General features: G+C 61.0%; 1 protein-coding gene across 1 annotated transcript; it reads left to right on the forward strand.

Annotated features, from left to right (window-relative positions):
- The first annotated feature begins 590 nt into the window (after window positions 1-590).
- On the forward strand, window positions 591-13,843 carry LOC125181861 (FERM domain-containing protein 8-like). Its single transcript, XM_066987114.1, is given in 13 exon segments — window positions 591-756; window positions 849-1,017; window positions 1,770-1,870; window positions 1,968-2,026; window positions 2,119-2,173; window positions 2,176-2,284; window positions 3,828-3,924; window positions 4,007-4,129; window positions 5,762-5,968; window positions 7,316-7,377; window positions 7,379-7,461; window positions 7,562-10,613; window positions 11,634-13,843. Coding segments are annotated over 12 exon segments (1,548 nt in total). The 5' UTR covers window positions 591-725; the 3' UTR covers window positions 8,014-10,613; window positions 11,634-13,843.
- Window positions 13,844-13,957: the final 114 nt, after the last annotated feature.

A 13,957-nucleotide genomic window follows, 5' to 3' on the forward strand; every position in this document is an offset into this window, starting at 1 on the left:
AGGATTCTGCCCCCCCCCAGGAGGACTCTGCCCCCCCAGGAGGACCTAGGGACCCCCCAGTCCCCCCCCCAAGAAGGATTCTGCCCCCCAGGAGGACTCAGCCCCCCAGGGGGACCTGGGGGCCCCCCCAAAACCCTCCAGGAGGACTCTGCCCCCCCCAGGAGGACTCTGCCCCCCAGGAGGACCTAGGGACCCCCAGACCCCCCCCCAAGAAGGATTCTGCCCCCCCCAGGAGGACTCAGCCCCCCCCCAGATGGACCCAGCCCCCCCAGGGGGACCTGGGGGCCCCCAAAAGCCCCCCAGGAGGACTCTGCCCCCCCCAGGAGGACCCAGACCCCCCCCAGACGAACCTGAGCCCCCCCCCGGCAGACCGAGACCCCCCAGGAGGACCTAGGGACCCCCCAGACCCCCCAGACCCCCCCAGGAGGACCCAACCCCCCCCCCCCCGAAGGATTCTGCCCCCCCACCCCCCCCCCAGCCCCCCCACCCCCTCCCCAGCCCCCCCCCAGGGAGGCTCTCCCCCTCCCAATTTCCGCCGGTGACGTCACCAGCCGGCCACGCCCCCCTCCCCGACTTCCGCCCGGCCCTTGCGTCCTCCCACACACGTAACCCCACGTGACCCCGCGTAACCCCACGTGACCCAACGTATCCCTCACGTGACCCAACGTAACCCACGTGACCCCGCGTAACCCAGCGTAACCCCCCACGTGACCCCAGCGGCGGCGATGGAGGCGGAAGCGGCTCCCGCGGGCCCCGGTGAGCACCGGGGGGCCCGGGGGGGTTCGGGGGGCCCGGGGGGGTTCGGGGGGGTCGCAGCCCCTGACGCCCCGCCCCCCCCCCCCCCCCAGCCCCGGAGGTGGTGGTGGTGTTCGCGGCGGACGGCGGGGCCGTGCCGCTGGCCCTGGAGCACGCGGCGGTGGCGGCGGCGGAGCTGCTGCGGCGGCTGCGGGAGGGGCTGCGCCTGGGGGAGGGGGGCGCCGGGGGCCCTGGCGCTGTGGTTGGCCTCGCCGCTGCTGGGTGAGTGCGGGGGGTGGGGGTAACGGGGGGGGGAACCGGGGGGGTACCGGGGGGTACACAGGGGGGTGGGGAACGGGAGGGGTACGGGGGGAGGGGAGGGAGGGGTAATGGGGGGGAACCGGGGGGGAAGGGGGTAACGGGAGGGGTACTGGGGGAGAGGGGGGTAACGGGAGGGGTAACGGGGGGGGGGGAACCGGGGTGTATAGGGGTAACGGGGGGGGGGGGGAACCGGGGGGGGGTGACGGGGGGGGGGTAACGGGGGGTACTGGGGGGAGCGGGGTAACGGAGGGGGTAAAGGGGGGTGTACGGGGGGGGAAGGGGTAAGGGGGGGAGGGGTACGGGGGGGGGCTAAGGGGAGGGGGGTGTAACGGGGGGAATGGGGTACCGGGGGGGCACCGGGGGGAGGGGTGAGGACCCCCAGAGCTGGGGACATTTGGGGGGCGGGGGGGGGGACACCTAATGGGGGTCCAGGACCCCTGGGGTTATTTGGGGGGGGAGGGACCCCTAGGATTATTTCGGGGGGAGGGCTGGGACCCCTAAATTTCTTGGGGGGGGGGCAGAATTTGGGGGGGGGGGCACCAGGGCCCCCAAGCATTGAGCTGGGGGGGGGGGACCTCTGGGGGGGGACCCCAAGTTTAGGGCTGCTGACACCTCAGCTTTTTTCGGGGGGGGGCTGAAAGGGGTGGGGGGGCCTTTTGGGGTGCTAGGGGGGCTTCATGTGTCCCCCCCGTGCTCCCCCCCAACCCCCCCAGAGGTGCAGCTGAAGCCCCGGCACCAACCCCTGCGCCTGTGCCGCCAGTGGCCGGAGCTGCTCCTGCGCTTCACCGACGCCCCCCCAGCGCCATCGCCGCCGGTGAGAGCCTCGGGGGGGGGGGGGGGGACGGGACCCCCGGGGGGGGGCCACCCTTTGTACCCCCCGTGACCCCCATTTTTATTTTAACCCCCCCAAGACGAGCCCTGCCTGCAGCTGCGCCGCAACGTCTTCTTCCCTAAGAAGAAGGAGCTGGAGGTGAGTTTTGAGGGGGGGGGTCGGGGGGGGGGGGGAGTTTTTCGCCCCGTAACCCCCCCCCCCCAAATTTTTTGGCCCCCCCCCCCGGGAAGCTGGAGGACGAGGAGCTGCTGCGGCTGCTGTACGAGGAGGCGCGGGGCAACGTTTTGGGGGGCGCTACCCCGTGGACCCCGAGGACGCCGAGGAGCTGGGGGCCATCGCCTGCCGCCTGCGCCTCGGGCCCTTCGACGAGAGCCTGCACACCCCCGACATGCTCAGGTGACCCCCCCGGGACCCCCCTCATCTTTAAGACCCCCCCAATTCGCTGAGACCCCCCCCAAGTTCCTGAGACCCCCAAGTCTGTAACCCCCCCCCCCAAATCTCCCCAAGTCTCCCCTGACCCCGCATTCGGATCCCGTTCCCCGTCCCCAAGATGCTCCTGGGGGAGTTTCTGCCCCCCCCCCCCCCAATTCCTGAGACCCCCCAAATTCCTGAGCCCCCCCGTCTTTAAGACCCCCCCAATTTGTCGAGACCCCCCCGAATTCCTGAGCCCCCCCAAATCCGTAACCCCCCCCCCCCCCCAATCACCCCAAGTCCCCCCTGACCCCGCATTCGGATCCCGTTCCCCCTCCCCAAGATGCTCCTGGGGAGTTTCTGCCCCCCCCCAGTTCCTGAGACCCCCCCAATTTACTAAGACCCCCCCCGAATTCCTGAGCCCCCCCCCCAGTCCGTAAACCCCCCAAATCACCCCAAGTCTCCCCTGACCCCGCATTCGGATCCCGTTCCCCCTCCCCAGGCTGCTCCTGGGGGAGTTTCTGCCCCCCACACACCCCCCCCCAATTCCTGAGACCCCCCCAATTCCTGTGACCCCCCCAATTTTTTAAGACCCCCCCAAATCCATAACCCCCCCCCCAATCTTTTCTAACCCTTTATTCGGATCCTATTCCCTTCCCCAGGCCCCTCCTGGGGAATTTCTGTGCCCCCCCGCCCCCCCAATTTCTTAACCCCCCCCAATCCCTGAGACCCCCCAATTCACTAAGACCCCCCCAATTTTTTAACCCCCCCCCCAAAATCCATAAACCCCACTCCTTTATTCTGCTCCCGTCCCCCCAGGTGTCTCCTGAGGGAATTTCACCCCCTAATTTTTAAGCCCCCCCCCCCCAATTTTCTGAGCATCCTCAAATTTTTTAAGCCTCCCCCCAATATTCTTGAGACCCCCCCAACCTAATATTCTGATCCCCCCCCACCCTTTCTTAAGTCCCCCCCAATCCCTGAGCCCCCCAATATATCTGAGACCCCCCACCCCGAACCCTTTATTCGGCTCCTGTGCCCCCCCAGGCCTCTCATGGGGAATTCCACCCCCTCAATTTTCTGACCCCCCCAATTTTTTAAGCCCCCCCAATCCACAACCCCCCCCCAATATTCTTGAGACCCCCCCAACCTCATATTCTTCCCCCCGCCCCGTAGACTGCTCCTGGGGGGAGTTTCTGCCCCCCCCCCAATTTTTAAGCCCCCCCAATATATCTGAGACCCCCCTTTATTCCCCCCCCCAATTTTTTAAGCCCCCCCAATATATCTGAGACCCCCCCCCCTTTATTCTGCTGCTGTCGCCCGCCCCCAGGTTTCTCATGGGGAATTCCCCCCCCTAATTTTTTAAGCCCCCCCCAATATTCTTGTGACCCCCCCCAACCTCATATTCTGACCCCCCCCCCCCCCCGCAGACCGCTCCTGGGGGACTTTCTCCCCCCCCCTCCCCGGGGGGCTTCTGGGGGCTCCTCCGCCCCCGCCGCAGCCGCCCCCGCGGCGCCCCCCGGAGGTGACCCTGCTGCGGGCTTTCCGCGCCGCCCCCGGCCCCCAGGTGCCCCCCCCGGGCTGTACCGCGCCTTCCTGCGCCACTGCCACCAGCTGCCCTACTACGGGTGAGTGGGGGCTTTTTTTTGGGGGGGGGGGGGGGTTAAACCCCGGGGGGGTCCCCGTGGGATTTATTGGCCCCCCCCCCAGGTGCGCGTTCTTCCCCGGGGCCGTCGATCGCCCCCCGGGGGCTGCTGGGCCGGGGGGGGGCTGCGAGCCGTCAGCGTGGCCGTGGGGCTGGAGGGGGTCACCATCGTGGACCCCCGGCAGAAGGTGAGCTGGGGGGGGGGGGGGGGGGGCGGGGGGGGATTTGGGGATGGGGGGGGATTTGGGGGATATGGGGTCTGGGGGGAGGGATTTGGGGGAGTCCTGGGGGTCCAGGGGGGGATATGGGGGAGTCCTGGGGATCTGGGGGGCATATGGGGTCCGAGGGGGGATTTGGGGGTGGGGGAGGGTCTGGGGGGGGGGATTTGGGGAGTCCTGGGGGTCCGGGGGGGGGATTTGGGGTCCGGGGGGGATTTGGGGGAGTCCTGGGGGTCCGGGGGGGGGGGATTTGGGGTCCGGGGGGGATTTGGGGGAGTCCTGGGGGTCCGGGGGGGGATTTGGGGTCTGGGGGGGATTTGGGGGAGTCCTGGGGATCCTGGGGGGATTTGGGGTCTGGGGGGATTTGGGGGAGTCCTGGGGGTCCGGGGGGGGGGATTTGGGGTCTGGGGGGATTTGGGGAGTCCTGGGGATCCTGGGGGGGGATTTGGAGGTGGGGGGGGTCCGGGGGGGGGGGATTTGGGGGAGTCCTGGGGGTCCGGGGGGGATTTGGGGGTGGGGGGGGGTCCGGGGGGGGATTTGGGGGAGTCTTGGGGGTCTGGGGGGGCATATGGGGTCCGAGGGGGGATTTGGAGGCGGGGGGGTCCGAGGGGGGATATGGGGTCTGGGGGGGGGGATTTGGGGGATATGGGGTCTGGGGGGGGGGGTTGGGGGGGGTCCGGGGGGCGTCCGGGGGGGGATTTGGGGGAGTCCTGGGGGTCCGGGGGGGGGGATTTGGGGGTGGGGGAGGGTCTGGGGGGGGGGATTTGGGGGGAGTCCTGGGGGTCTGGGGGGGGGGGGATTTGGGGGATATGGGGTCTGGGGGGGGGGATTTGGGGGAGTCTTGGGGGTCCGGGGGGGGGGATTTGGGGGTGGGGGAGGGTCTGGGGGGGGGGGATTTGGGGGAGTCCTGGGGGTCCGGGGGGGATTTGGGGGTGGGGGGGGTCCGGGGGGGGGGGATTTGGGGGAGTCCTGGGGGTCTGGGGGGCATATGGGGTCCGAGGGGGGGGGGATTTGGAGGCGGGGGGTCCGAGGGGGGGGGGGGGGGTATGGGGTCCGAGGGGGGGGATTTTGGGGGATATGGGGTGGGGGGGGGGCGTCGGGAGTCCTGGGGGCGTGGGGGGGGTCCTGGGGGTGTGGGGGAGGGGGATTTGGGGTCTGGGGGGGGGGAATATGGGGTCCGGGGGCATTTGGGGGCAGGGGGGAATTGGGGTCGGGGGGAGGGGGATTTGGGAGTGGGGGGGATATGGGGGGGGGGGGGGAGGTTTGGGGGGGTCCTGGGGGTGTGGGGGGGACTATGGGGCAGGAAGATTTATTTGGGGGGGGTCTTTGGGGCAGATGGGGGGCTCTGGAGCAGGTTAAGGTGTTTGGGGGGGTCTTTGGGGCGGGGGGGGTCCTGTGGGGATGGGGGGGGCTATGGGGCAGGGGGGCGCTGTGGGGATGGGGGGGGGCTATGGGGTGGGGGGCACTGTGGGACACGAGGAAGCTTTGGGGGGAGGCTATGGGGCAGGAGGAGGTGTTTGGGGGGGGGTCTTTGGGGCTGGGGGGGGCAATGGGGCCGCGGGGGGGGCACTTTGTGTGTCTGACCCCCCCCCCCCCCCCCAGCACGTGCTGCTGTCGCTGGCTTTCCCCGAGCTGTGCTGGGAGCTGGTGGGCGCCGGGGGGGCCGGGGGGACCCCGGGGGCCCCGGGGGAGGGGGCCGAGGGTCCCGCGGGGGGGGCACGGCCTCGGAGCCCCCCAGCTGTGGTTGGAGTTCGACGGCGAGCAGGGGGGGCCCCCGTCAACCGGCTGCTGAGGGTGCTGTCCCCACAGGTACGGCGGGGGGGGGGGGCACGGGGTAATTTGGGGGTGGGGGGGGGGGTTAATTGTGCCCCGTGGGGCAACTGGGGGGGGATTTGGGGGTTTGGGGGGGGGGGGGATTTGGGGGCTGGGGGGGCTTAGTTCTGCCCCATGGGGCAATTGGGGGGGGGGTTGGGGGGGGGGATTTGGGGGCTGGGGGGACTTAGTTCTGCCCCATGGGGCAACTGGGGGGGATTTGGGGGTTTGGGGGGGAATTTGGGGGCTGGGGGGCTTAGTTCTGCCCCATGGGGCAATTGGGGGGGGGGAATTTGGGGTGGGGGAGTTAATTTTTCCCCATGGGGTACTTTGGGGGGGCAATTTGGGGTTGGGGGGGCTTAATCCTGCCCTATGGGGTAATTGGGGGGGGGGGATTTGGGGGGTTGGGGGGGGGGAATTTGGGGGCTGGGGGGGCTTAGTTCTGCCCCATGGGGCAATTGGGGGGGAATTTGGGGTGGGGGGAGTTAATTTTGCCCCATGGGGTACTTTGGGGGGATTTGAGGTTGGGGGGCTTAATTCTGCCCTATGGGGTAATTGGGGGGGGATTTGGGGGTTTGGGGGGGGGGGGATTTGGGGGCTGGGGGGCTTAATTCTGCCCTATGGGGTAATTGGGGGGGGATTGGGGGATTTGGGGGCTGGGGGGTGGCTCAGAGCTGTCCTATGTGGTATTTTGGGGGGAGGGGGCTTAATTCTGCCCTATGGGGTAATTGGGGGGGGGGATTTGGGGGTTTGGGGGGGGGATTTGGGGGCTGGGGGGGCTTAGTTCTGCCCCATGGGGCAATTGGGGGGGGAATTTGGGGGGGGGAGTTAATTTTGCCCCATGGGGTACTTTGGGGGGGATTTGGGGTTGGGGGGGGGGGCTTAATTCTGCCCTATGGGGTAATTGGGGGGGGGGATTTGGGGGCTGGGGGGGCTTATTTCTGCCCCATGGGGTAATTTGGGGGGAATTTCGGGTTGGGGGGTGTTAATTTTGCCCCATGGGGTACTTTGGGGGGGATTTGGGGTTGGGGGGCTTAATTCTGCCCTATGGGGTAATTGGGGGGGATTTGGGGTTGGGGGGCTTAATTCTGCCCTATGGGGTAATTGGGGGGGGGATTAGGGGGGTTGGGGGGGATTTGGGGGCTGGGGGGCTTAGTTCTGCCCCATGGGGCAATTGGGGGGGGGAATTGGGGAATTTGGGGGGGGGATTTGGGTTTAAGGGGCTTAATTCTGCCCTATGGGGTGTTTGGGGGGATTTGGGATTGGGGGGGGCATTTTGGGGTTGGGGGGCTCCTGCCCCATGGGGTTATTTGTGGGGGTCTCATTTCTTCTCCCCCCCCCCAGGCGGAGCTGATGAGCTCCCTGATCGAGTGCTGCATCGCCCTGGGGGGGCCGACCCCCGAGCCCCCCCCACGCCCCCCTGCGGCGCCAGGACAGCGTCACCCGCCCCCGCCTGCAGCGCCTGGCCACCATCGACTACGTGGAGGACGGTGGGGGGGGCTTTTTTTTGGGGGGGGGGTGTTAAGTTTTGGGGGGGGGGGGGTTGTCACACCTTGGTGACCCCCCCCTGTGTTATCTGCCCCCCCCCAGGTCAGGAGCTGCGGCGGGTGAAGCCCCCCCGGCGCTCGGCGTCCTTCTTTAGCCGGGGGGGGGGCTCTGGGGGGGGCGCCTACGCCCCAGTGCCGGGGGGGGGCGGCGCTGGAGCAGGGCTGAGACCCCCCCCCCACCATGGACTGGAGCACTGGGAGCCCCCCTTCCTGGACTGGGAGCACTGGGACCCCCCCCCCCCATGGACTGGGACCCCCCCTGGAACAAACTGGGAGCACTGGGAGCCCCCTCCCATGGACTGGGACCCCCCCGGAGCAAACTGGGAGCACTGGGAGCCCCCTCCCATGGACTGGGACCCCCCCGGAGCAAACTGGGAGCACTGGACACTAACGAAGCGCACAGGGACGCGGCCGTCACCACCCCATTGCCCCCCCCCCCCCGGTTTGGGGCAAATTGGGGTGGTTTGGGGCAATTTTGGGGCGGATTGGGACTAATTTGGGGTGAACTGGGGTGGTTTGGGGTGGATTGGGACTGATTTGGGGCAAATTGGGGCGGTTTGGGGCAATTTTGGGGTGGTTTAGGGCAGTTTTGGGGCGGATTGGGACTAACGGCAAACTGGGGTGATTTGGGGTGGATTGGGGTGGTTTGGGGCAATTTTGGGGCAGATTGGGACTAATTCAGGGCAAACTGGGGTGATTTGGGGTGGATTAGGACTGATTTGGGGCAAATTGGGGCAGTTTGGGGCAATTTTGGGGTGGTTTAGGGCAGTTTTGGGGCAGATTGGGACTAATTCAGGGCAAACTGGGGTGATTTGGGGTGGATTGGGGCAATTTTGGGGCAGATTGGGACTAATTCAGGGCGAACTGGGGTGATTTGGGGTGGATTGGGACTGATTTGGGGCAAATTGGGGCAGTTTGGAGCAATTTTGGGGTGGTTTAGGGCAGTTTTGGGGCGGATTGGGACTAATTCAGGGCAAACTGGGGTGATTTGGGGTGCATTGGGGTGGTTTGGGGCAATTTTGGGGCGGATTGGGACTAATTCGGGGTGAACTGGGGTGGTTTGGGGTGGATTGGGACTGATTTGGGGCAAATTGGGGCGGTTTGGGGCAATTTTGGGGTGGTTTAGGGCAGTTTTGGGGCGGATTGGGACTAACGGCAAACGGGTGATTTGGGGTGGTTTAGGGCAGTTTTGGGGCAGATTGGGACTAACGGCAAACGGGTGATTTGGGGTGGATTGGGGTGGTTTGGGGCAATTTTGGGGCGGATTGGGACTAATTCGGGGTGAACTGGGGTGGTTTGGTGTGGATTGGGACTTATTTGGGGCAAATTGGGGCAGTTTGGGGCAATTTTGGGGTGGTTTAGGGCAGTTTTGGGGCGGATTGGGACTAACGGCAAACTGGGGTGATTTGGGGTGGATTGGGACTGATTTGGGGCAAATAGGGGCGGTTCGGGGCAATTTTGGGGCAGACTGGGACTAATTCGGGGCATATCGGGGTGGTTTGGGGCTATTTGGGGGCAGATTGGGACTAATTCGGGGCCTTTTGGGGCTGTTTTGGGGCTAATTCAGAGCAATTTGGGGCTGCGAGGGGTGGTTTGGGGCTAATTCAGAGCGGTTTGGGGCTGTTTTGGGGGCAGACTGGGACCCGTTCAGGGCGCTTTGGGGCAGATCAGGATGGTTTGAGGCACTCGGGGACTCATTTTGGGTGGTTTGGGGCAGATTGAGACAGTTTGGGGTAGAATAGAAGGTTTTTGGGGCTGATTGGGGGCGGTTTGGGGCTGATTGGGGGCGGTTTGGGGCTGATTCGGGGCGGTTTGGGGTGGCTTGGGGCTGAATCAGGGCAGTTTGGGCTGGTTTGGTGCTATATTGGTACAGATTGTGACTCATCCAGGGCATTTTGGGGCTGATTCCGGGGGTTTTGGGGCTGATTCAAGGGGTTTTGGGGGGGGCACTGGGACAAAATGGTGGCCCCACGTGCTGGCGGCCATTTTAGGGCCGGGGAAGGGGGGGGGAGGCACAGGGCACACGCGTGTGCCCTCGTGTTGCACGGGGACCCCTCATTAGTGCTAATGAGCTAACGGTGCCAGCTGTGCCTTGCTCACCGTGCCTCTTTTGGGGTGAATCCTGCAGTTTTAGGGTCACCTCCGCTGCCTGCCTGCACCCGAAGGGACGCTTCTCTTTGTGGGCGCACCCCGGATGCAAAAAATCCGAATATTTCACGATTTAACCTCACTTTCCTCACTCGCACACTGTCTCCTTTGTTCCTCTAAACCCTGCTTATTTTAAAATAATTTTACTACATTTTTTTAATACAAATCTCAGCACTCCCCCTCCCCCCCCAGCAGCAAAATCTGTGCATCCTGAAACACTACTTTTTTGTTTTTTCAAGGGAGAAGCAGCAATTCGGGGATTTTGTTCTTTCTGGCTGCGTTTAAAGGGGGGAATTTGTAAATATTTACGGTGCTTAATCGTGAAATAAACATTTAACACATTTAGGGAGTAGAAAGATGTATTTTTTGGGGGGGGGGGGGGGGGATAGCGAACGGTTCGCTTTCCCTGAAGGAAAACTGTGAGGAAACGCCATTTTCCTCCCATTTCCTCAGAGGACGGGGATGCTTTTGTGAGAAAACGCCATTTTAAGGCTGTGGAGCAACTTTATTTATTTATTTATTTACTTATTTTTTGGGGGGTGGCGGGGGGGAGCACGGGCGCTGCGTTGGGCGATGTTTTTTGTCACGGGGGGGGGGGGGGGAGGCGGCGGGGGGCACTTTCTGAGGTAAAATATCTCAGGAAAGGCGCTTTGCTCGCTCGTTTTTGGTGCTTTACGCCTCGCTGCGGCGGGGGGAGGGGAATTTGGGGTCAATTTCGGGGGTTTTGGGGGCCCATTTTAGGGGGATTTGGGGCACTGCGGGGGGGGGGGCAGGGCTCTGCGCATGCGCAGGAGCGCACTGCGCCACCCGCTGCAGCGAGGGCCGGCCGGCGCCGGTTGGAACCGGCCTCGGGGCCGCATCACCGCGGATCCCTCCGCCGCGCCGGGAACGCCCCGAATTCCCGTTTTTTTGCCTTTAAATGGGCGTGGGGGAGGAACGGAGTTAAAGTTAAACCTCCCGAGCCGTGGGGGGAGGGGAGGGAGGCTGGGGGAGGGGGTTCTGTGGGGGTTTGGGGCCCCCTGATGGAGAACATTGTGGGGAAAACAAGCGCGTGTCCCCCCCCGCGCCCCATTCCTGAGGTGATTTTTGTGTGAAAAGCCATAAAACTGACTCTTTTTTTGAGAGGGAGGGAGGTCTTGGGGAGACGGCTCGATAAAGGTAAAAATGGGGCTGGTGGATTGCAGGGTTTCACCCCAGAAAGGGTGGAAAATTGTGAGGGGGGTTCATGTGTCCTTTGCCTGCGGGATCAAAAAGGAAAACAAGCTGAAAAGCTGCAATTTTTACTTTAGTTATTTTTTTTAAAGTGTTCCCTTCGTTTTACGTGTAGTTGTGTGCTGAAATCGGTGTTTTCTGGTGCCGAAAAGAAAGGAAAAATAGGGTTAAAATTGCGGGCAGAGCTGTCCGACCCTGAAGGAGACAAAATGGCTGCCGGGGGGAGGGGGCCTCTTCTGGGCTCATTGTGCAGCTTTTTGGTGCAATCCCTGAAAGAAAATCAGCATTTCCACTCAGGTGGGCCGCGTTGTACTATTCCTGACAAAAGATAACAAGGTTTGAGTGAAAAAAAAAGAAGCAATCCTTCCTGACAGAGGCTTTTCTGAGGGAAAAGGGCCTAAAATGGCTTCTCCGAGCCCAATAGCTGGAGGGAAAATCAGCTTTTGGGGGCATTTCCATGCCGAAAACGTGAACTCTTGTAGTGTGGCAGTAGATTTTTTTTTAATTTTAATTCTAATTTGGCAGTTTTAAAGACGAAATAATTTGTTTCGTATCAAAGAAGGAAAGGGGAGGGGGGGGTATGTGTGTAAAAACAGGCAGAAATGTGCAAATCACTGCTGCAAAAAAAACATGTTCTGCGTTAAATCCCCCTGAAGTCCAGTTTTGTTAGCGATGGGAGGTTGAAACAGGAAAAAAATACTTTTATGGATGTTAGTGACCAAATAATAACAGCTGAATCCCTTCTTGTTTCGCAGGAAACGCCCTGGAAACACGGCGGAAAAACTCGTCCGTTGCCCAGTGACCGCCCGCGTCATCGCCTCGTCAGCCGCATTAATTGGCCCTAATTACTGGTTTCCCACATTTTTTGGGGGGGTGTCCTCACTAGCAGCGATTTTGGGGTGTCATTACCCGCGAAATGGGAGCGGGGGCTGCCCGGAAATGCCTCAAAATGCCGCAAACAGGGATTTTTTTTTTGCTTAAAAATGGCCAGCATGGCTGAGGCTGCGCAATGACTCAGCATGGCCTTAAAATTGTAGAAAATGAGGAGATTTTGGGGTATTTGAATGAAAAAAATACATTAAGAGGCTTCGTGCTTTGATGGGAAGCGGGGTGGGGATGGAAAAGGTTTGTCTGAGCTTTGTCGAAAGGGGGGAATTAAAAAGGGGGTTGGGGGGGTTGCTGATAAATGAGGACAAAAAAAGGGGGATTGGGAGTGTTTCCAACTGTAAAAGCGACGTGGCACAAGCACAAACATATACTCACCTGTGATTTAAACCATTTTTTCCCCAAAAGATTTCTGATTGTTTTGGGGAAAAACAGCCTTTTTGCCAGGACGCCCCCCCCAGAGTGACACAGCAGGAACAAAACCGGGTGAAAATGACGCAAAAACCCCACAATGACAGCGCTGGAAAAAAAATAAAGACGTCCAAAAGGTCAGAGGGGATTTTTAAAACAGCAAAAGAGAAACAAAAGGTTGAATTGAAGTGGTTAAATTTAACCATTAACTCGGGGTTAAATTTAACCATTTTCAGGCTGAAATAGATGACACAGCTGAACGCCTTCCTCCCTGGGGGGGGGGGGGGGTTAAAAATGAAGCAAAAATTAACAAAACACACAAAAAAAAGAGGATTTGTGGCGTGCCAGGGCAGAATGGCTTTTTTTTTTTTTTCTTTTTTTTTGGGGGGGGCATTTTTTGGCATTTTGGGGGGATTATTTTTCTCTGTTCCCCCCCTCGCGGAAGCGTTGCGGTGCGGCACTGACGTGGCCCTGGCTTTATAAAGCCCCGCGACGCCGCTGAGTGCAGGCGGGCGCAGGCTGCAGGCAGGGAGGCAGCAGCAGCTGGGGAGCCAGAAATCCAGAAATTTCCCCCCGCCGGGGCAGATTTTGCTCGAGGAAGACAGCCAGGGAAAAAAAAATTTAATTCCTGAAATACTCTTAATTCGATATTTTAGAGAAGCCAGAGCGAGCTAGGGCGCTTTTAAGATGAAAAAAGGCTCTCGAAGCTTTTCTCGCTTTAAAGCTCTTTGCGTTCTCCTCCCTTTAAAAGAAAAAAGCCCCCGGGAGGCTTTTAGGAGGAGGAAAACGGGAAGATTTCGGAAAGAAGAGCCCGGAGGAGCGCAGGCGGCCGCGGGCCCAGCAGGGTGAGCGGAGATTTTTGGTGCAGGATCAGGGGAAAACGGGGCTTTTCACAAGCCGCCAGCCGGAGGGTGTGGAGCCGAAGAGGAAGCAGAGGAGGAAAAAAAAAAAAAGAGATGATTTCTCAGTTAAAAATTCCGAAATTTCGGTTCTAAAGAGATAGAAGATGGCTTAAAGAGAAGATTATTGGAAAGGAGGAAATAATTTGCAAAACAGGAAAAAAATAAATCAAGAGTGAAGATAAAATGTAGACGTGAGGAAGATTTAAAAATCGAAGAGAGAAAACGCCAAATTCTAATTAATTTGATGAAGGAGGCTGACGAGCGGCTCCAGCCCGGCTTCACGCCGACCCCGAATTAACCCAATCGCGGCCGTTTTTCCCCAAACCGCCGAGGGCACGCCTGCTTCACGCAGCCGGAAAAGCCGAGATTTGAGCCCAAAAATGGCGAGGGGAGGAGGAGGAGGAGGAGGTTGTAGAGGCCGAGGAGAGGCGCGCGGGTGCGGGAGGCTTCCCAAACCCCCAGCCAGGTGTAGAAGAGCGGCAGCGACGCGCCTGGGCAGGAGGAAAAAAAAAGAGGAGAAAAAAGGACATTTTGGTTAAAATGCTTGCTGGGAAGGACGCAGGGAGGCGAGAAGGCGGCAGCAAAACACCAGTGGAGGAGGAAGCAGAAAATAGGAAAAGAGGAGAAAATAGAGCAAAGAAAAAGAGCAAATAATAGGCAAAAAGGAGGAGAAAACAGAAAAAATAGGAAAAAAAAAAAAAGAAGAGGGGAAAGAATAGAAAAAATGAAGAGGGCAGAAAATAGAAAAAAGAAAATAGAAAAAAGAAGAGGGCAGAAAATAGAAAAAAGAAGAGGGCAGAAAATAGAAAAAAGAAAATAGAAAAAAGAAGAGGGCAGAAAATAGAAAAAAGAAAATAGAAAACAGAAAAAAAAAGAAGAAA

This window comes from Anser cygnoides, chromosome W (assembly GCF_040182565.1).
Source record: "Anser cygnoides isolate HZ-2024a breed goose chromosome W, Taihu_goose_T2T_genome, whole genome shotgun sequence".
Lineage (NCBI taxonomy): Eukaryota > Metazoa > Chordata > Aves > Anseriformes > Anatidae > Anser > Anser cygnoides.